The following is a 22,010-nucleotide window of genomic DNA, read 5'->3' as shown; positions in this document are numbered from 1 at the left end:
TGGAGGCTCTCCCTGCTGCCCCCATCCCTGGGTGGCAAATGGAGACATCCTGTCCTGTCAGACTTGAACATTTTTCAGCAGATGCCCACACACAGAATGTCAATAACCTCTTTGGCCTTTTTTTTTTTTTAGTCTGAGTTCTCTCAGTATCTTTAAGGAATTACCCACTTCTGATTTTCCTGCGTGCTCGACACAAAACAGCCTAAAATGTCTTGGAGCATTACATCCCAGTGCTGTAAAACTCTAAGTGAAAGCTGAACCCCAACTGTGTTCAACTGTACCCAAACTGGGACTTAGTGACCTATTCCTGCCCCACAGAAAAGGGGCTTGGTTCCCAGAATACCTCAACCATTCTATTGTGCAAAAATTGGTTGTACACTTATTACATTTATGTGAGACACCTGACCACACACACCATAAAAATGGATTGCTTCCCCCAGCCCAGTGATCAGCAGCTACTCCAGCTCACTCACATGTGGCTGTGTGTTCCATAGTCTGGAATCCTGGAGACCTGGATGAAGAGTCCTCAGCTTCCTCATGTTCCACATCCCCCACCTCTGAGCTCCAACTTCCTGCACAGCCAGAGATTTCCAACAAACACCAACAGCTCCTCACCTGGACTCTGTTACATTCCCTGGCAGAGCAGCAGCAGCCTTGAGGAGCAGCATCTGCAGGAGTGAAGTTCCTGAAGGATGACTGCAATTCCCATGGATTTTGTGTGCTTCCAACACCCTGCCAGCTACATTCCTTTGTCACCAGATTGAGGTCACAGTCATTGTACAATCAGCAGCTATCAAAAAGTCCTTTCCAGCTGTCAGGAAACCACCTGGAGAGCAGCTCCATCCAAACACAGCTGTTCAGACCAAGGCATTTGTATCAAAGGTTTCAGCTATACCCCCCAAGAGGACAAACTTGGATAAACTGAGCAGAAACATACCTGGACCCATGCAGAAAACCACAGAGGGGATCTCCACACACACACAGAGACACCAGCACAGCTGAAGAAGTCTTCACCAAGCAACAGACAGAGTGCTCAATGTTTCTGGCAGTGTTAGAGAAGTCAAAGTCTGCTCCAAACCATCAGGATCTAACATTTCTTACATAAGGTTCCACCTCTGCACCAACCACCACTCCTCACTGACTCAAAATACCTGCCTTGGGTGGGAGAAACATTCAGAAGATTGTTTCCAAGCAATCAGTGCCTGTTAATTCTCCAGGAACAGAACCCAGAAGCCAGGGAACTAGAAAGCATTGGTTGGTTTGCCCTTAGCACATTTTGTTGTTGTTGTTGATGGTTGAAAAGTGCAAGGCAGGCATCTAATTCATTAAACCTATTCTGTAGTGCATGGAATCCACCTTGTGCTGTGCCAGGTACACAATAAATAGTAATCTTTTGGTTTTAGGCATCAAGAGTACATTATTTTAATGACAGCTTATACTGAGGTGCATTCAGTTAGCTATTTGCTTGACACGGGACATTTTAAGCTGAAGAGCTGACCATGCAAGCACAACAGACTTAAGAAAACCTCTTCCTGCTAACCTTCCAATGCTATCTGGATCAAATACCTCTCAATACAGAAGTAAAGTTTTTAGGAGTGTGAGCAAAGAGCAGCAGAGACACAATTTGCTTAGGTTCAACCCAAAAGGTCCTGCAGTTTGACACATGACATTGGCAGTGACAGCACGGTCAGCTTCAGGGTTGGGTTTTGGGTGAAAGATCTGGCTCAAAACATCCATTCCTTTGGCAGGTTTTCATCTCCCATCATTCCTGGGATCCAAAGTTTGACCTGGTGACCTCTGGGGAGTGAGGTCCTCTCCCAACCATCTCCTGTCCCCACTCTCTGTGGCTGGACTCCTGTAACCCACGACCTTTGGTTTCAATGGGCAAGAAGCAGGAAGCCACAGCAGCCAGCAGGCAACAGCTACTGTAAACCACCAGTGTTAAATAGACTGAAGATTCCAACATCACCTGAGGAAAAAAAGGCAGAAAATACAAACTGGTACCCCTGAGCCCTGGCAAAGCAGGAAATACTAATGCAGCAGTAAAAATTTTAATTACAGTATTGGAACAAACGTTTGTTATGCAGTGCTGCATGCTTCCTGCCCTCAATTCCATGTACTTATTAATAATTGACAAACCAGGCTGGGTTATGCATTAGACAGGACTTAAGCAAGTCACAAGTTTCCTTCTGACACAGTCCTCCAAGTCCTGTCCCTGCAGATCCTGGCTCTCCCAACCTCCCTGTCCTGCTCTGTCCACATCCTCTGAATGTTTGCATCCCCCAGGACACCAGCCTGGGCTCTCCAGAGAAAGGTGACATTACACCACACATGGAAACTCTCTGCCTCTCCCAAATCTCCAGGTGATGGCTACAGAGACATCCTCATGCCCACCCAGCAGCCTGCTTCTTGGTTATTCATGCCCCAAGGATACTCTGGAGCAAGAGGTAAATTTGGAGATGAGCCTGAACTCTCCCTACAGGAACAGGCACCACACCAACCCTCCTTCAGCACCAGAGATTCCCCTGGGTTTGGCACTTCCAGCAGAAAAACAGGTTGCCCAACACCTTCCTGTGCCTGCAGCCTTCCTCAGGAGGAGAGGGGATGTTACCTGTGCAATGAAGGGGGTTATCAGGGCTCCCACCCTGGCCATGCCACTGCAGGTTCCCAGGCCCAGAGCCCGTGTGGCTGTTGGATAAACCTGTGAATAAATCACCAGCCCATTAATGCTGTAGGAAGTTCTCTTCCCTCCAGTCTCCTAAATCCATGGAAATCATGAAGTGCTACTACAGCAAGTTCCATTAGGCAATGACAATGAGGTCATCAGCTCATATCTGGGGTAAGGTCCACTGTGAAGAGGTCATAAAAATGACTTTCCCACCATGTTCTCACTCCCCTTAAATATTCTCATGACAAAAACAACCTCCTTACCTCAGGAGTGTAAACATAAGCAGCCTGAAATCCTCCTGAAATAAAAGCTCTTGCAATGAAGAGCAGCACAGTAAGAACATTTCTGTGAGAATAAAAAGGAGAGCAGTGTTTGGGATTGTTCTGTACAATCTGTTTGTTTAACTTGGAGGCAAGTGCAATAAAAATGCTAAATTTGTTAGAACGATTCCTTTTGTTTTTTAATGAGCTCTTTGTATTTTTTCTGGACCTTTAATATCACAATGATGCCAAACAATCTGCATTCCCACAATCACATCAGTTTTCTAAGGGCATTCATTCCAACTGACAGCTGTGGCCTATTGAAATAAGCAGCAAATGCCCAAGATTATCTAAATAAGAAAAATATATTCCACATTATGAATGGTGCTAACAAAAAATAGCAGACAGGAGGAGAAAATGAGAGTGCAGCCTTCCTCTTGAAAAGACACAAACCTACACACCAGCTGAATACTTGCAACTGTTTAAGGTTTCTTACTATGAAGTTTCTGTATTCTTGGGTTTTGTACAGTGCCTGAAAAGGTTTTAATTCAGAGAGCTCTCCTCTGGTTGATGAACAAGGAATGGCAGACATTGCTCCATGCTTGTGGCCAGGTGCAGTCAGAAAAAGAATTTCCAGACTTTCAGAGCTGGGCTGGGAATTTGGCAGCACTAAGACACAAGGGCAGAGTTGTTCTTTGGAAAAGCTGCAGGAGGGACAGCTACTGAACAATACAAACACACCAACCCAATCCTTTAGGAAGTCAGACCCTGTGTAGCAGCAATGCCCCCATCAAGCTCCACCAGCCATGGAGGTTGTGCCACTCTGTGTCTGTTGCTTCTCCCTTAATTGTGCCAAATCCCACTCAGAGCCTGGGACATGGGAAGCAGCTGGATCAGTGGGAAGGGAGGCAGAGAGCAGGGCTGGCTGTGAAGCACTGCCCTGGTAACTATTGTACAAACAGCCTGGGGAAACACAGGTAATGAATGGCAGAGAGCAGGACATGAATCAGCTACCAAGGCTCAGGGTATCACATCTGGTTTAAAAATTGTCCAGTGGTTACCTCCTACTCAGACATAAGTTGAGACTGCTCTATTTGCAAGATCCTATCCAAGGACTTCTCCTCTCCTGCTTATTTCAGTTTCCTTCCAGACTCTGCTGAGAAAACCTAACCCCATCCTTAACTCTTCCTCCAGCTGAGCATGAGCATCTCGGGACTTTTCCAACCCCCATTTCCAGCTCTCCTGCCACAGTCCAAGAGGGAACACGGATGAATCAGACATACCAGTTGTTCCCTGTGTTCTTCTTACCTTCCAACACAGAGAAACAGCAGAAGGCTGCAAAATGAGAAGACAAGGAAGGAGAGGGCCATGGTTTTCTTGCGGCCGATCCGATCGATGATCCACAGTGTCACCAACACCCCTGCAGGAGGAGAGAAAGGGACTGCTGGGAACTGAGCCAAGGGGGAGAAGCCAGCTGTCAGCACAGGCTGGGTTATTTAGATTTTAAATTTTGTTTTCTCTTTCTTTAAAACACCAGGAATAGTAATTTAATACTTTGCTGGCATCAGACAGGGGGATGGAAGGGATTGTCCCAGCCACTGGTGCCATGTGAGAAGGGAAGCTCCATAGGGAAGCTCCACGTGAGTCTTGCTCCATGTTCCCAGCTCCCCTGCTCCACACACTGAGGGAGCAGTGAGCAATTAACTCTGACATCCCTTAGCCACTGATTACTGCAGTGGTTACCAACATCAATGCTAAAAAACCCATCTTAGATCTTTTGTTCAGCTTCTGACCATCATTCTCTGGTACTTTCCCCTCTGCTAGGTTTCAGGCTTCTTTAGCACTTCAGATTTTCTTTCCACATTGGTATTTATATGCTGTCATCAAATTACTTGCCACTTGCTCTTTGATAAAGGCAATAGATGATGGCTATGACACACTAACTCTCTTGCTTGCCCTGCATCAGACTTTGACTGAAATTCAGGGAAATGGACTGAAAATCCTGGCTGAGGCTGGACACAGCAAGTTCTCCAGTGACTCACTGTACCCACCATCCCTGGGAAGTACTTCTGGGAAGTCACTTCTGGGTAAAAGTTCAAGTGATTTTCCTTGTTGATTTAATTGTTACTCTTCCTCTGAATGCCTGAGCTGTTGCCTGGATAGAATCCAGTGTCAGATGGGCCATTACAGCTCCACAGAGCAATTATCCAGGATTGTAGTGGGCACAGGGGAAGGAGCTACAGCCACCGTGTGCCCTGCATGGATCAAACACCCCAAGCTCTGTTTCACTGCTTGCACCAGAGCCCCTTCCAATCCCACCAAGCCTCTGGCAGTGAGAAACTGGTGCTGCTTCTTGCCACTTACCAGGGAATTCTGAGAGGGTTGTCCAGAGAAGATCAGTGTAGTCTTCCTCTGTCAGGTACTCACAGGTCAGGCTGCACTTTGATTTGACTTCTTGCCTTCTGCTGGATACTGTGGGGGGAAGAAGAAAAAAATCCAACCACTGATCATACTTTAAGTCATCTCTACTTCCCTTCCTTCATTCCTGCCTGACCTTTATCACTCTTCCTGCTGAAACTGATAAAGGGATTTCCTGACAAGACCCTGCTGCACAGCAGGTGTGTCCTACCTGGAACTGAACAGTCTGTCACCTTTTCTTGTGGCAGGATGATACCTCTGCAGCCATCACTATCAGCCTGAAAACTTGCACTTCCTTATCAGCTACAAAAGCTCAGTTATTTTTCAGCCCAGGGTTCATGACAGAGCCCAGAATTAACACCAATCATTCAGTTTCTCCCCACACAACAAGTATTTATAAAGGATGCATCTGTGGAGGATGACCAAAGTCAGACCTCTCAAATAGAATCACAGAATCCTAGGGGTTGGAAGGGACCTCGAAAGATCATCTAGTCCAACCCCCTCTGCCAGAGCAGGGCCACCTAGAGTACATCATGCAGGAACGTGTCCAGGCGGGTTTTGAATGTCTCCAGTGAAGGAGACTCCACGACCCCCCTGGGCAGCCTGTTCCAGGGCTCTGTCACCCTTACAGGAAAAAAATGCCTCCGGATATTCAACTTGAACCTCCTGTGCTCCAATTTACACCCATTACCCCTTGTCCTATCACTGGTCACCACTGAGAAAAGCCTAACTCCATCTCCCTGACACTCACCCCTTACATATTTGAAAACACTGATGAGGTCACCCCTCAGTCTCCTTTTCTCCAGACTAAAGAGACCCAGCTCCCTCAGCCTTTCCTCATAAGGGAGATGTTCCACTCCCTTAATCATCTTAGTAGCTCTGCGCTGGACTCTTTCAAGCACTTCCCTGTCCTTCTTGAACTGAGGGGCCCAGAACTGGACACAATACTCCAGGTGCGGCCTCACCAATGCAGAATAGAGGGGGAGGAGAACCTCTCTTGACCTACTAACCACCCCCTTTCTAATGCACCCCAGGATGCCATTGGCCTTCTTGGCCACAAGGGCACATTGCTGGCTCATGGTCATCCTCTTGTCTACCAGGACCCCCAGGTCTCTTTCACCTCCACTGCTCTCCAGCAGGTCAGCCCCCAACCTATACTGGGACATCGTGTTGTTCTTCCCCAAATGCAAAACTCTACACTTCCCCTTGTTGAATTTCATCATGTTTCTCTCTGCCCAACTCTCCAGCCTGTCTAAGTCTCTCTGAATGGCAGCACAGCCCTCTGGTGTGTCAGCCACTCACCTCCTTTCCAAGCTGGGAATCTTTGCCTTCTCCCAACCCTACCCATCCCTTTTACTATCAGACAGTTTCCAGAAATTTTAAGTATTCTGAATACAACCATGCCTTCCCTGGGGCATCAAGATTTTCAAGCCTTTCTTAAGGAGGTCAGAGCACTTTATTTTATATTTTACACAAAAATCTGCAGCAAAAAAGGGTGATGGTTTCCTACAATTATCTTTTTTTCTCAGCAGGTCTTCACATCTTAAGAACCTGGGAGTGTCACAGCAGCAGCAGTTATCTCTTTCTCAGAACTAATTAGGCCTGTCAAATCTGGAAACCTACATTTATTAAATCATTTTTTTTTTTCTCAAGAGGAACAGATGCTTTTTCTAACAGGTCTCCCCTCAAACTTGTCTTGCTGTTTTACATTTTGGGCTCAGAGACATCACAGGACTCCTCTGCATTGTGCAGGAAACAAGTCCATCAAAATGTTTAAAATAAGTAACCCTCTAAGTGGATGCCTTAAGATCCAGGCTGGCAGCCACAGTCTGTACCAAACTAAGAGCAGAAGGTGATCCAATAAAAGACACTGCAGTGCTTAATAAGATGTATTTTAAAAAGAAGTGAAGGACTGGTACTCACTGCTGCAGACATCTCCTGCTTGGAAGAACTCTGTAGTTAATAAAACTAACCCATAATATGAAAAAGCATTGGAAAACCTGCAAAGGAGAAAAGGAGAGAGGAAGTCTCAGCTGGTCAAACCTTCAGCAAACAACAGGCATCAAAACTGAACCCACTGTGTTGAGGACTTCCACTAACAGCCACCTCCAAGTTATTTCCTAGCAGTATTTAGGAAATGGAAGGGCAATTTGATTGAGAGTGCTGGTGACTGGGTAAATTAATAAATTACAAATCAATACAGATTGGGGTGGGGTTTTTTTTTTTCTGAGGAGGAAGCTGCTGTATTTCAGCAATCCTGTAAAACACCTCCATTAAAAAACCATTTAGAATCGTGCTGGCCCTGAGCCATTTTTATTTCCTCTTACCATATAAACCAGAGTAACAATGTGGTCCATCTAAAATGAGGTGTAAAAAGGTCCCTCATTTTCCCTCGGTCTTCCTGTTGGAAACAAGCAGAAGCCAGATGATCAGGGCATTCCCTGGAGAATACACAACCCCCAGAACTATGCACTCCATCTCAGAACAAGTCTTTGGCTTCAGCTGAGGTTGGAGGAGCCACACTGGAGTTGGGGTCCAAGTAAAGAATTCCTTGGCCACGGGGAATTCTTTAGGAGCACAACAATGAAACACAGGGAAGGTGAGGATCTGTCAGAACAAGGAGGAGATGGAAAGAGGTAGAGCAGAACTTTGCCAGGCCATGGGTGGCCCCCAGCCAGCTCCTGACAATCGGAGCAGCCCCTCAGGGCTTCTGAAATCCTACAAGCAGCCCCTCTGCAGGCAGACCCCGGTGCTACTGGGTGGTTCTTTGAGAGGGAGAGAGTGGAGGGCTCAGCCCATTAATTTGTGGTTAAGGAAAAAGAACTTTCCCACCCCACCCTGAAAACAAAACCAGCCAAAGCTTGGAGAGCTTTCCTGCACAGCCCATCAGAATCCTCATGACTGAGCCAGGTGTTTGTGAAGGGCAGGAGAGTTCAAACCTTCCTGATCCAGACCTTAGAAAATCAAAGCTCCATCCCTGATCAGTCAAATGCTGTCACTCCCAGCCCTCTCCTGCCTGCCTTTACCATTTTGCTTTTGTTCCAATCTACAGCTCTCCCTCTGCTCTCCTTCCTTGCTGGCCAGCTTCATAACTTTCTTTACTTATAAAAGTCTGCTCTTTGTTCTGCAAATGCTGAGCTGCTTTCTCTGCTGACAAGGGTGCTGAGAAGTTGGCCATACAAAGCTGAAATGAAAAAAAAAATCCACTGCAATTCATCCAGTAATCTGCAGCTCAGCAGCAACAGCCTGAATCACTCCATGCATCAGGACTGAACAGGAGTCTTCAGCTTTCCCACTCCAGAAAATCAGGATTAGATTAAAAATGTGGTACAGTTAGAGTTGATTTCCATCTTGTCTCATGAGTTCAGGTCTGGGAATTCTGCTCTTAGTTCTTTGGAAACCTTGAGTTTTGATTCTCTTTAGTAATAGGGCCTTAGAGTTAGGTTAAATAACACTAATGCCCACTTTAAAGGTCCTTTTCACTTTAGGATTTTCATCTAAACAAAATAAAAATCAGAAACTAACTCTTCTTCACTGTGCAGGAGGCAGATACAACCATCTCTCATTTTTTATTCTGCTTGAGACATTAAAATGAAACTTCACATTGATTATTTGCTTATAAAAATCCATCTAAGTGTAGCAGAGTCTCACTGGATCCCAGGTTCCTCCTGTGCCTGTTACCTGTACATACCTGTCTGGAAATAATTAATTTTCCCAAAGGCATAGGAGCTCCATTCTCTGTTGCTATCCTCTTTAAAGTGGCAATTGCTTTTTCTTGATTTCCAGATAAAACATCATACCTGGCACTTTCTGGCAGCCACTAAGAGAGCAAAGCAGATCACACACACACAGTGATGTCAGAAACACAGCAATAAACAAACTGGGGATTTTTTTTTTTGTGGGTTTATGGTGGGAAATCTCTGACTCCAGCAGATCTCTAACAGTTCAGAGCCATCCTCCTGACAGATTAGGCTTGAAGAACCTGCAAAACCCCACTTACACCATAAAACAAGAACTCCAGTCTAAAATCTTTCCCTTCTGGTACTTTGGTTTCATTGTGGAGCAGTGTGAAGCTTTTTTGCAGGTTCTTTACATTGTATTTTTCCAGTAGGAAAGGGAAAGCATCCAGGGCAGACAGCAAGATGCTCCAGGAACTCCAAAACTTGCATTTTTAAGCTTTTAAAGACAAGCATGGAAGCACCTGTATAACTGGGGGTGTTTCTGGAAAACAGTCTCAGTGACTAAGGAATAATAGGAGCTGCAGAACAACCTGAGAAGACAGTGACTGGCAAATATATTACCTAACAGTGCACAGAAGCTCAAGTTGAACTCATATGCATCTTATTTCAGAACCTGACCTGCACTGTGCAGATTTATCCCTGTTTTGGGCAGATTTAATTATAAAAGTTATGATTTTGACAAAATAATTTTAAAATCTAAAGAGAAATCAGGGGAACAGGAACAGTTTTTGATAAAATATTGATTCCACTGAGCTTAGTTTAAAAAACAAAAAGTCATTAAACTGCCTGATTTGGTTTCACAAAATTCCAGCTCACCATTGTCCTCCAGCAATTAATCACATAAACTCAGCTCTGCCTGGAATCCTTGTACAACATTTCTTTCATTATTTCACACGTTACAAAACCAACAGCAACAGAGAGCTCAAAACTCTCAGGATTTCCTTCAGCCAGGTTAGAGAAGTGGTAGATGGATAGAACACACATCTTTGTCTTTGAAAAAATACCTACAAAACACAGGACAGCAAAGAGCAGAAGGGGGAGGGCAGAAAGGATGAGAAGCCACCTCCAGCCAAGGGTGGGCATCACCAGCACTGCCAGGAGGACTTCAAACACAGTCCCAATGGCCCAAAAGACCTGCCCAAAAAGAAAAGAAAAGAGTCACAAGTGAGAAGAAGAGTGTTTCTCAAGCCTCCTCCTGTGCTGTGCTCCCTAGGGACTACTGGAGGGAGAAATGCCAGAGACATTCCAAATATGCACCACTGCATGGAAAGAAAGTCCAAGCTTTTTAAGGGGATTTGTTTAAATGTTGCAGAGGCTAAAATGCTCATTTTGAAAACCCCAGCAGTGACTTTCTCCAGACACTGTGATCTCACAAGGATCACATCCATCACATGGTGTGTCTGAGGCAGAATTACTATTCATGTTTCTGTCTATGAATATTATTCCCAGCTACCCCCACCAGATTTATGGGTTTTGTTCTCCTTTCCAAATCCCAGCTACCAAGCCCACAGAGTTTGGCCTACAGACAAAAGAAAGATTTGATAATTTCTTAACAAATAAATAACAGAGCTGACATCCTCCTGCATGTCCTGCCCAGGCAGGATTATTCTCCTTTAGATTTTGAACCCACTTAGATCATTATTTAATGAATAAAATATATTTTAATGCTGGGCTGCCAAGAGGCAGCCAAACTGTGGCAGAATAAAAATGACACAGGAAGGAGTAATTAATCTACTGAACTCTATTTAGGAAAGATTAATCAACTGAAAGGAGGACTAACCAGCAGGTATCTTAGAAGACTAGTTTTGCTTTGAGAAGTTGTTCCAGTCTGGGGAGGATCCTTCCAACCTGACTGATGCAGACAACAGTGCTGCTCTCTGACCACCCATTAAAGGTGGTGAAATTTTGCCTGAAAGTATTAACAGGGCAAAATTCTGCTCTCTGTGACTTTGACACATCTGGACTGAATATGGGGAGCTGAATTTAGCCCTGCATTTACTGAACTGTGGATTCATTTCACCATGAAGTTGGGCAAGACCCAAATGCCCCAGCAATAACTTCTGCAGCCCAGGATGGAAGTGAGAACTTGTAAAAAGGCAGAATCACCAAAAAGAGGGGATTGTTACATGAATGTTTTGTGCTGCTGTTTGACCTGAGCTAGAATTAATGTATGGGGGTAACCTCTGCTCCATGCTAACTTGGTCAAGCAAGATCTGCCTGCTCTGGGTGAGCTCTCCAGTCAGGAGGAGGGAATTGATGTAAGCAACAGCAAAATCTGTCCCTCTAGGGACCAGCAAAGCTTCACTGCTCACCTCTATTAATAAAATGCATTTTGCTCTGGCTTTCATTGGAAGGAATTCAGCATATAAGGTTACCCTGTGAAGAGTGAACATTGAGAAAAATGTCAGGTTAGCACATTGAGAAAAATGCCACGTTAGCACAAGAGAGAGGTTCAAACATTTTGTTTGCCTTGTACTAAACCTGCCAAACCCTCAGCAGCAATGCTAAACCCTTCCCAGTCCTCAGAGTCAGCAAGGCTGTGGACCCTGGTTCAGACTTCCTTTTCTGCACCAGAACAAAGCCCTTTTGGTTCAGCATTGCAATGCAGGGCAGAATTTGCACTGCTCTGTGATTTCATAACCCCAGAGTTGTCAGCTGGATGGAACAGTTCTTGATGCCTGTGTTTGCAAACAGAAAGAAACAAACCATCAGCATTCAACACAAACTCTTGCTGGGTAAAGTATTTCTCCAGGGCTTTACAACTGGCTCAGAGAATTCCACATGGGTCTCCCCTGTCAGGATTCAATCCTCCAAGATGTGAATACTTTCAAGGTCTGATCCTGCTACTGCTATGAAACAATTTGCATTCCTCTACTTTGGGAATTCCAAAAGAAATCCTTGAACCCTGCAGAGACTTCCTTTGATGACTGTGCCACAGAGCAATGCTACAGCTTCTCTGGGAGTTTTTCCTGAGGATAAATGGAAGGACCAGCAGCCAGTCAAGGCTCCCTCATGTTCTGCAAACCACCAGGTAAGACTTGTCACCCTTTATTCCTATTCTGCCTTCCATTGACTCATCCTGTTTCTGCTTCTCAACTGCTTAGGTTTTCTTTGATGTTTGTGACAAAACTCTCCCTAACTTGACAAACAGTGGCCTGATCTCCAAGCAGCCTCTCAGAACTCTGCTCATCAAAGTACCAAGTTGCAGACAACATTATATTAAATCAGTGATTAAGAGGGGAAGGAAGCAGAATCATGTAATGAAAGGTAGAGCAGTCCCCTGTGCAGAAGTGCTTTCTGAAGAGAATACTCCATACCTTTGGGCTGGGTGTTGGCTCAGTGAATGAACAGTCATGCTCTGTGTTAGATAATATCCAGCAGCAAATTCCCAGAGGAGGCCACAGCTTCTCAGGTGCAGCTCCTCCACTCACACAGTCAGTTCACTGCATGCTGCTGGATGTTTGCTTTCTAATAGCACCTTCCATAAAACCTCTCTCTCATTCTCCTCACAGAACATGCATTTATAAAGCTGCCCATGTCATTCCATTGCAATTCAACATTCCTATCCTCAAAGCCTGCTTGAGGATATTAAAAAGGAGCAACTTTTCCTGCTTCCTACATATGTACTCCTCTGTCAAAGCCATCCCTGTTATCCTTAGAACCAGAACCAGACTCAGCAGGAAGGGAATCTCCTCTGAGATTAAGCCACACAGCTCTGGGTGTTACCTGCCTCTCTCTAAAATGGCACTGGCTGTGCTGGAGCTGTTCCTCTGGGGCTCAGCATCAGTCTGTGTTCCCTGGACACAGCATTATTAACCCTGATGCTTTGTCTCAGTTGTGCTCAGCTGGGACTGCATGGCAGGAACTGCCCCAGCAGGGTAAGGACTTTCCTTACAGACACATTCCACTGTTGTGCAGCTTCTGAAGGGGGGCAGGAGAGCAGTAAAAGAAAATTAATAATCCTGTGATGTTCCATCTCAGCTCTGAATCTTTTATCTGGGAATGGCAACAGAAAAGCCAGGATATTGACTGGCCTTGTGAAGAAGTCTATGAGCCATTAATCAAAGTTGGGCTCTGACTGCTCTGAAGTAGCAAAATATCAATTATTAAAAAGGATAAAGGACTACAGAGAGAGAAAAGCTACACTCTTCCCTTTACATTTATAATTAAAACCATACAGCAGAGTTATTTATTCCAGGTGGAAAATTCAGAGCTCCCTCTCTTCAGTGAATGGAATAACAGAGTAATAGAGAAATCTCCTGTTGCTGCCTCCTTGTTAGAAATGTGCCTGAGCCATCCTCAGTGCTCCAGGTTTGGGCTCTGTGATTTTGGAACTCCAGCTCAGGTCCAGATGTGAAAGTCCAAGCTCTGAGTGAACAATAATCTGGAGTTTTACAGTCAGGAGCTGGGGCTCAGCTCTGCCTCTCAGTGCCACTCCTTAGGTGGTGACCTATCTGTACCAAGACCATGTTGACCCTTATGGATTCCACCAACACAATCTGGCAACTCTGAGTTTAGGCACAGCTACAAAATGCTGTTTTGTTGTGGTTTACCCCCTTCAGGCCTCTCCTTTCACCCTGGTTTACCCAAGGGAATGCAAGAAGCTTAAAAAGAATCAAGACATGTAACATGTTAGGATCCCAGCTTGCTCACACAGAAGTCACTGTACATCAGACTCACCTCAGTGATGTATGCAGTAGCATCAAAGCCTTCTCAGAGTTTAATAAATTAGTTCCAAAGTACTTATTAAAAATGAGTTTGGGACAACAGAAGAGATGCACGACTTTGATTTGACATAACCATTTTGAAAAAAAATAAACAGAAAAGAGGAAGTTTGGGTTTGGGAATATTTACTTACGACTGAGGCACTCCTCCAATCCCAAAGCCCACCAGGCCCCTCAGCACCAAGATCCAGCTGTACACTGGTGCAAAACCACTGAGGATCCCATAGTAGAGTGTCCACAACACGCTGATCTTTAGGCCCTGCATTTAACAAACCAGCATGAGGCAAAGAAACTGCTGTGACAGAAAGGAATGAAACATCAAGTAGAGCTTCAAGCTCCTTTTATTTCATGGGAGGAGAATTCTACCTCTGCCTCATCCTGCTGTACACATGTGGACTATGAACATCATGCACTGAGACACCCACAGAATACAAATACCAAAGGAGGTTGGAGTGAGGAGGGAAACAGCCTCTCCTCCTGAGTGACTGTGATAGGATCAGAGGGAATGGATGGAAGCTGCACCAGCTGAGGTGAAATGTCAGGAAACATTTTTTCACTGAGAGGGTTGTCAGGATTGGAATGACCTGTCCAGGGCAGTGCTGGAGTCACCATCCCTGGAATTATTTAAAAGGCATTTGGACCCAGTCCTTAGGGACATGGTTTAGTAGTTGGTTATGGTGTTGGTCAGAGGTGGGACTGGATGACCTTGGAGGTCTCTTCCACCCTAAGACATTCTGTGATTAGAACACACCCTAGTAAGAGTTGAAGACTTACTGTTTTTCTCCCATACTGGTCTGAAATGTTTCCCCAGAGGGTGGAGCTGGACATCATCCCCACAAACACCACCTGTGAGACAGCAGAGAAATGATCTTCCCTTTAACAACCAGACAAACAAAAGCTTCCACATGGCAGCAAAGAGAACACAAATTCACAGTGCAACTAGAAAACTTCAGCTCTGCCTCTGGGAGATGAAGCATCATGTCTGAACAACAATGTGTGGAAAGCCTTACAGAATACAGGAGCTGTCAGTTATTTTTCCTACCGAGGTGAGCAATGCAACCTGCCAGCTTGGTAATCGCCACTCACAATGAAGCTGAGGAGCTAGGATACTTAAAATCATCATTTCCATAGCATCTGCCATCTAGAAGGGGAAAAAAGAAACACCAGTAAATGACTGCCTTGAAGTGACATTGCAATAAAACAGTAATAAAATACCTTCTTGAAACAAACTTTCAGTTCAGGAAGGAGATTGAGGTGCTGGAGCTGGTCCAGAGAAGAGCAAGGAGGCTGTGAAGGGACTCACAGCACAGACCCTGTGAGGAGAGGCTGAGGGAGCTGGGGCTGTTGAGGCTGGAGAAGAGGAGGCTCAGGGGAGACCTCATCACTCTCTCCAACTCCCTGAAAGGAGGTTGGAGCCAGGGGGGGGTTGGGCTCTTTTCCCAGGCAACTCTCAGCAAGACAAGAGGGCAGGGTCTCAAGTTGTGCCAGGGGAGGTTTAGGTTGGAGATGAGAAAGAATTTCTTTCTGGAGAGGGTGATCAGGCATTGGAATGGGCTGCCCAGGGAAGTAGTGGATTCTCCGTGTCTGGAGATCTTTCCAAAGAGCCTGGATGTGGCACTGAGTGCCATGGGCTGGGAACCACGGGGGGAGTGGATCAAGGGTTGGACTTGATGAGCTCTGAGGTCCCTTCCAAGCCAGCCAGTTCTATGATTCTATGATTCTCACTCCAGAGGGGAAACAAAAGGGTTAAAGTTTGGAAAGTGCAGGGGATGCACACAGGGGAGAGGAAAAAAGCAAGAGCAGCCCTTTGAAACTGATTTCTGATTGTCCTAATGAGTGGTGACACTGGCAGAGAGGAGTCCAAGAGCCCAATCAGAAGTTTTGGGTGGGTGATGTCTGGTCATCCAGGTTCATCCACTTCCACAGCAGTTACCACAGGGATGAGCTTTCAGCTCCTTTACACAGATTCTGACAGAGCTGTTTATTACCTTATAACTCACTCCCTTTCTCCCTACTTCTGTATTTGTATTAAATATATTGAGAGATCACCTGCAGACCAAATTTCCCTGCTCATTTAGGATCTAAACCATAGTAGGCTGTAACCTTATACACAGAGCATAGCTGGTAAACACAGGCTCCAGGTACCTTTATCCTAATACCACCAGAGATGTAACACAGAGTGCTTCAGACACAGCAGAAAAATAAAAACAAAGCCTATCTTCCTGTTCTTGATAAGACCAGAAGTACTGGGTTGCTGTTCACCTGAAACAGAGATTAGAGTAACACCAACTAAGAGAGAAAATAGAGATTGTAGCTAATGGGATCAGTGTGGTAAAATCACTGCACAAAACCTGAGACTTGCTTCTGCAGAAAGAGCCCAGTTCCCTTCCCATTTGAAACCAGAACCTGAAGCAGGGAAACCAATTGAGTTTTCAAATCCTGACTTATAAGAACTTCAGAGAGGGAGAACTCAATCAGTTATTCCTTGCTGTGTCCAGCTGTCATTTCACAGTTTCAAGGAAGATTCCTTCTTTATTGCAGAATTATCTGCTTGGAGAATTTGAAATTCACTGAGATTCTCCACCTGATGATCATGCAATTGACCTTGAGAACAATTACTTGCCCATGCTAATCCAGTAATCACAGACAGCTTCCACTGGAACTTCCCAAATCCAATGGCTTCCACCGCATCTTCCACCAAGAAAGTATCTAGGAAGAAAACAGTTCCAGTGCCAGGTGTATTCCTGCCCTGCTCAGAGCCAGTTACTTATTAACAGGGTAATCTACTGAAATCTAACATTTCTAACAGAGAGCTCCTTAGCTTTCATACAGTTCCTGCTCAGGAAAGTCTCTGTGTTCTTCAGCTACTGTGCTAAAATCAAACTAATCCTAAATCCTCCTAACATCTTTTAATCAGGCAGAAGTAAATCAGCATAGCACCAAGGACCCCAGCACATGTTGGAGTGACACCTGAACTGCAGCTTCCTCTGGGGAGAAGCACATGGAACAGCATACAGAAATCCTATGCAAGAGATGGAAAGGGCAGGGAAATGTTTTAATGAGTGCAGAGCCAAACTGTAATTATTTGAAAGCAGCATTTGTGCAGGACACATCCATCTTTAACCACACTTCTGTTAAAAATGCTGACTGTCCTTGTTTCCCCCTCTGTTGCCATGACCTCATTATTTTGCTCTGTCTGAAGAAGCTGAGATATCTCAAATTCCTTTGCTCAAGCACAAGATGAAATACACAACAAAAATACATTTTGATATCCAGGTTGTTGAAACCAATTCCAGTCTCAAAGTTCTTAACACTTTGGCAGTGTTAAAAAGTACATTCACCTTGGCAAAGCTTTATCTAGGTACAAGCTGGGTAACCTCACAAAAGACAAAAAAACCCCAAGACCAAAAAGCAACCAAACAAAACCTAACTGATAAAATGAAGCAGCATCAGAAGAACTCAGGTTGTGACTTTATCCCAGGCATTTGATGTGATGGCACTGAAGCTCAGCAGATTGTTGCAGCACTCACACTTTTTTGGGCCATGTGCCAGCTGCAGCTCTCCATATGTCTGCAGACTTGCACTGAGTCTTTCTGAGACTCACAGAGCTCCCCCACACCCTGGCTGCCTCTTCCCTCAGTATGTTAATAGCTACAGCCCTGGGAAAACATCATCCTGCAAAATTTAGTGTGCTTTGTGCTCAGACACAACACTTCTCAGATCTCCTAAATGGGTGTTGCCTTCAGGGCACTCAGCACTTCCCTGCTAGGCAGAAGGCAGAGTGTGTGTACTCATCCTGTCCTGTCCTTGTCCAGGCAAGGAGGACACAGGAATGCTGCAGAGGCTTCAGGCTCAGCCCTGCAGGTGAGCCATGTGTCACTGCTCCAGCAAACTTGGTGATCTTTTAGTTTTCTCTGGAACTGGGCAGTGTTCCTAAGTCAAACCTTCTGTGTGAACCAGGTGGTGACAACTGGGTACACAACTCATGAGAGGTTCTGCTCCTGGGAATATAAAACCAAACAGAAGCAGCCCTCAGAGAACAAGGCTGCCAAATCATGATTTGCAACACCATTTCCCTGTGTTTCTTCTTCTTTCATCTGGGGCTCTTTAACTCCTCCAATGTTTTCAGCCTGCTTGCAGCATGGCTGAGGAGGCCCCACCTTTCTCCTGACTGAAAAAGCAAGCTACTCACCATCAGATGGGTTAGCAAATTCTTTAGGTACTGCAGCTCCATCCTCAAGCTCAACAGGCTCTAGCTCTGTTCGGACACCCTCAATCTGAACTTCATGTTCTCCTGAAATGACATCTTCATCTGACCTTGAGCTTTCCCCTGTGCGACGAAACTTCACCACCCTAAGAACAGAAAAATCAAGATTAAAGCTTTGGGGAGGTCTCTGCCAGGATCTGGGGGGTCAAATATTCCCTGTACTCCTTCAGTAATGCTCTCATTGCAGCAGGAATGCTTTCCTCTGGTCCTGATGTCTTGGCAGACAGACAACAGTCACAGATTTTCTTTTCTAAGGTAACCTTTGAAGATCTCAGACATAAGAACAGAGAACAAAAGCCCAGGCCCCTTGGAAATGAGACAGAGAGACAAGAAAACAACCCTGACTGCAGCAAAACTTGAGTTTCTCTCACACTTGATCTGAGGTATGCAGAGGATCTTTCACTCAGCTTAAAGGAAAGGCAAAACAAATGAGGTATCTTGAATTCAGGTTCATCTCCAGCTCCACTGAGAAGCTCAATTTTAATTTCCTTCATCTGATTTATTTTTTTAACCTCAGTACAACTGTTCTGGTTTGCATTTTCTTTCTCTGGCCCTACAGGACAACCACAACTAATTCTTATTCTCGTGCTAAAGTTGTCACTGAAGATAAACTCCTCACATGCCATGTGAAATACACACTCACAGCAGACAAGCACTGAAATGTGTATGCCCAGGAAATTACCTTTTTTATTACAAAGGGCAATTAATATCTTAATTGCAAAAGCTTTACAAGCACCTGGTTTAACTATACAGGAAGGAAACTTTTATATTTGTATTTTCTTTAAAAGGAAAACTGTTTCTATAACTTCAGCAGCCTGGTGCAAAGTTCATTGAAGCATATGGCCACCTTTTCCCCCAGATTTCAGGTCTAAAATGCCATTATTCCATGGAAATGTGACTGAAAATCCAACCTATGCTGGTTCAGTGTCCTGCTAAGCCACAAGCAAAATAAAGATGCCAATAAAAACCTTCCTGATTTTAAAGTCCCTGCTCACAACCTCCCTGTTTCTTGTTTTGCAGTGTCTGAAGGAGACTTTCAGACCTGACCCTTTTGGAGGTGATGGTTCCAGATGCTCTGGAGAGGCAGGGACTGAGCTGAAAATTGTAAATACCTCAGTGGCAACCTGGGCACAGAGCTAGCTGGGAAATTCCTGATCACAGGAAATAATAATAATGAAAAAAAAAAAAAAGTGTTTACCACTTAGGAAGCTATGAAACAAATTAACACAAACTAAGGAAAAAAAGAGTGGGATTTATTGTTCCATAAATGCAAATTCTTCACAGCTGAAACACCTGAGACAGCTGCATTATTTGCAGTATCTCACAGCACCAAGTCACCTGCATTAAAGGCACTTCAGAACAGTTTCCTGAGAGGTTTTTGTTTGTTTGGGTTTTTTTAATAATAAAAAGATTGGGGCAAATGGCCTAGTGAAACCACAGATTCCTTCTCCTGGCAAGCTGGACACATCCACACTAAGTTATTAAAAATAACTGGAGTTTGTGTCCATTTTCCCAACTTATTCCCAATGGGATGGAACAGTTTGCTCTGTCACTGATGCTCATTAACATTTACAATGTTAATTACAACACTTAAGCATCTATTCCCTGCAGAGTCCTTGGTTTATAAATAGGAATATGTTTCCAAGCACCTGCTAATGGAGCATTAGGAGGAATGCTTGTTTTTAAAGAAAACATTTTGCAGCCATGGAAAGGAAGCACCGATGCTTTTATCACCTTTTTATTTGATTATTATTTTTATTGATTATTATTTTTTAACAGAACCAGCAAGCACATCCCAGCAGAGAGGAGTTCCTCCCAAATAACAGCATTTCCCTCTGCAACAACCTTTGCTTCTCCAAACCGTGCAGTTAGCAAATATCGGTGCCTCTTTGCAAACAAACCTTTGCAAAAAAAATCAAAAATAAACCCCAAAGCTCTGCTCTGCAACCGGGGAGGGAGCCGAGGCTGCTGCCTTCCCCCCTGATACCAGTATTTACTGATACAAGCCACCGTGCTAATGCTAGAGTAATGAAAAAAAGATGTCTTTTAGCACTTCCGTGCTTTTATTCCACCTTATTTTTACTGTCCTCAAGTTTATAAAAATAATAATAATTAAAAAAATATATAAATGGAGTGAATTTACATAACAAACGGATGCCTGGATGCCCCGGGGTGCTGAAGCCAGGCGGTTCTGCAAGGTTGGGGCCCAAAGCCCTTCGGAGAGAGAACTGGTGAAACGAAACCAGTCCCCGGGATTCCCAATCTTCCCGAATTGCCCGAAGCCCCGCGCACTCCCGCTCCCCAGGCAGCAGGGTTACTCACGGCAGCTGTCTCAGCTGGAATAAATCATCCTCCATTGCCGGGCTGCGTCTGCAGGAGCTGCGCTCATCCCTCCCGCATGGCGCGGGGAGAGGCAGCGAGGTGCGGGAGGGAGGGAGGTGCGGGAAGGAGGGAGCTGAGGGACGGATCTGCGGGGAGGGAGGGAGGGATGAAGGGATGGAGCTGCGGGAGGGAAGGATGGAGCTGCGGGGAGGGAGGGATGGAGGTGCGGGAGGGAGAGAGCTGAGAGAGATGGAGGGAGGGAGCTGCGGGAGGGAGGGATCTGCGGGGAGGGAAGGATGGAGGTGCGGGAGGGAGGGAGAGAGCTGCGGGGAGGGAAGGAGCTTAAGTAGGGATGGAGCTGCTCGAGGGAGGGATGGATGGAGAGAGGGATGGAGCTGCGGGACGCTGGAATGGAGGGAGCTGCGGGGAGGGAGGAAGCTGCGGGAGGGATGGAGCTGCGGGGAGGGAAGGAGCTGAGGTAGGGATGGAGATGCTCGAGGGAGGGATGGATGGAGGGATGGAGCTGCGGGAGGGATAAAACGGGCAGGCATGGAAGGAAGAAACGACTCGGCTCAGCTCAGCTCGGTTCGGTTCAGCTGGGCTGAGCTGGGCTGGGCAGCCCCCTCCCCTTCCTGCCCCACTGAGTTCCCGTGTCCCTGCCGGTCCCCTCGGGCAGGGTGCAGTGAGAAGGAGGGGATGGAGGCATCCAGCAGGAAAATCACCTTGGTGTGGAGGGCTCTGCCCCCAGGGGGGCTCTGGGGGTGCACGGCCCCAGAACTGGTGGGTTGTGGTGAGGGGCTCCACAGAAAATGGTGTTAGTAGGTGTGGTGAGCTGGCAGGGTGTCCCTGCTGGGTGCCCTGTGGGTGCAGGGTGGGGGCTGTTTGTAAGAATCTGTTTGTAAGAATCTTGGTTACTTACCTGGAAAATAAACTGTCACCCTGGCAGATCTGTGCCTGTTGGCTTCTCCTTCAGCTGGAAGGGACAGTTTGGGCAGGCAGAGAAAAACCTGTGGGGGGAAATGAAGAGGAAACGGATGACTCAGGGGCATTTGGTGAGGTTAAAATCTAAAACACATGTGAGAAAGTAGAGAAATGGCCCCAGATCAACACAGTTGTGTCCAGTGAAGGCAAGTCTCACCTGCTGCAGTGAGGAGGAAGAAGAATTAAGGTGTAAAAGTCCAGGGAGCAGTGGGTGCTGCAAGAGGCAGGACAAATGCAGAGCAGAGTTATTGCAGGGACTGGGACCAACCTCAGCTTCAGAGGACCCAAGGAGCCTGCTCTGCTCCACTGGGTAAAAACCTGTGAATAAAGTCAGGACAAGAGGAGTTGTTAATGACCCAGGGGGTCCCAGGACAGGATTTCTCCCCCAAACATGAGCTCACAGTGACTCTGGGTTGCTTCTCCCCAATTAAAAACTGTCATTTTTCAAGCAAAGCTTTGGCTCGTGTGCTCACTGCAAAAGCAACAGTTTTCCTGTTAGAATACAGCAGCTAAATTATTTTTTTCACTAAATAAGGGACAGAAGCAACAATTTTCTTTTTAGAATACAGCAGTTAAATTATTTTTTCACTAAATAAGGGGCTGGTAAGCTGAAGGGATGGGATGGAGCCT

General features: G+C 45.6%; 1 protein-coding gene and 1 long non-coding RNA gene across 2 annotated transcripts; one reads left to right on the top strand and one right to left on the bottom strand.

Moving 5' to 3' along the window:
• Window positions 1-1,445: 1,445 nt before the first annotated feature.
• Window positions 1,446-20,535, bottom strand: SVOP (SV2 related protein). Its single transcript, XM_008493843.2, has 16 exons — window positions 20,400-20,535; window positions 18,003-18,163; window positions 16,434-16,519; window positions 14,853-14,951; window positions 14,585-14,656; window positions 13,945-14,069; window positions 11,399-11,462; window positions 10,095-10,220; window positions 9,038-9,166; window positions 7,674-7,747; window positions 7,270-7,346; window positions 5,293-5,400; window positions 4,237-4,348; window positions 2,932-3,013; window positions 2,612-2,701; window positions 1,446-1,969 (listed from the first exon to the last, which is right to left on the bottom strand). The coding sequence occupies exons 1-16, from the start codon at window positions 20,432-20,434 to the stop codon at window positions 1,763-1,765; spliced, it is 1,647 nt and encodes a 548-aa protein (XP_008492065.1). The 5' UTR covers window positions 20,435-20,535; the 3' UTR covers window positions 1,446-1,762.
• LOC115599242 lies at window positions 12,040-14,960 on the top strand. The gene is made up of 2 exons (XR_003988241.1): window positions 12,040-12,117; window positions 14,622-14,960. It is a non-coding gene; the product is annotated as an uncharacterized LOC115599242 (long non-coding RNA).
• Window positions 20,536-22,010: the final 1,475 nt, after the last annotated feature.

Source organism: Calypte anna, chromosome 15 (assembly GCF_003957555.1).
Source record: "Calypte anna isolate BGI_N300 chromosome 15, bCalAnn1_v1.p, whole genome shotgun sequence".
In the NCBI taxonomy this organism is placed as follows: domain Eukaryota; kingdom Metazoa; phylum Chordata; class Aves; order Apodiformes; family Trochilidae; genus Calypte; species Calypte anna.
This window is presented reverse-complemented; position numbering and strand designations above follow the sequence as displayed.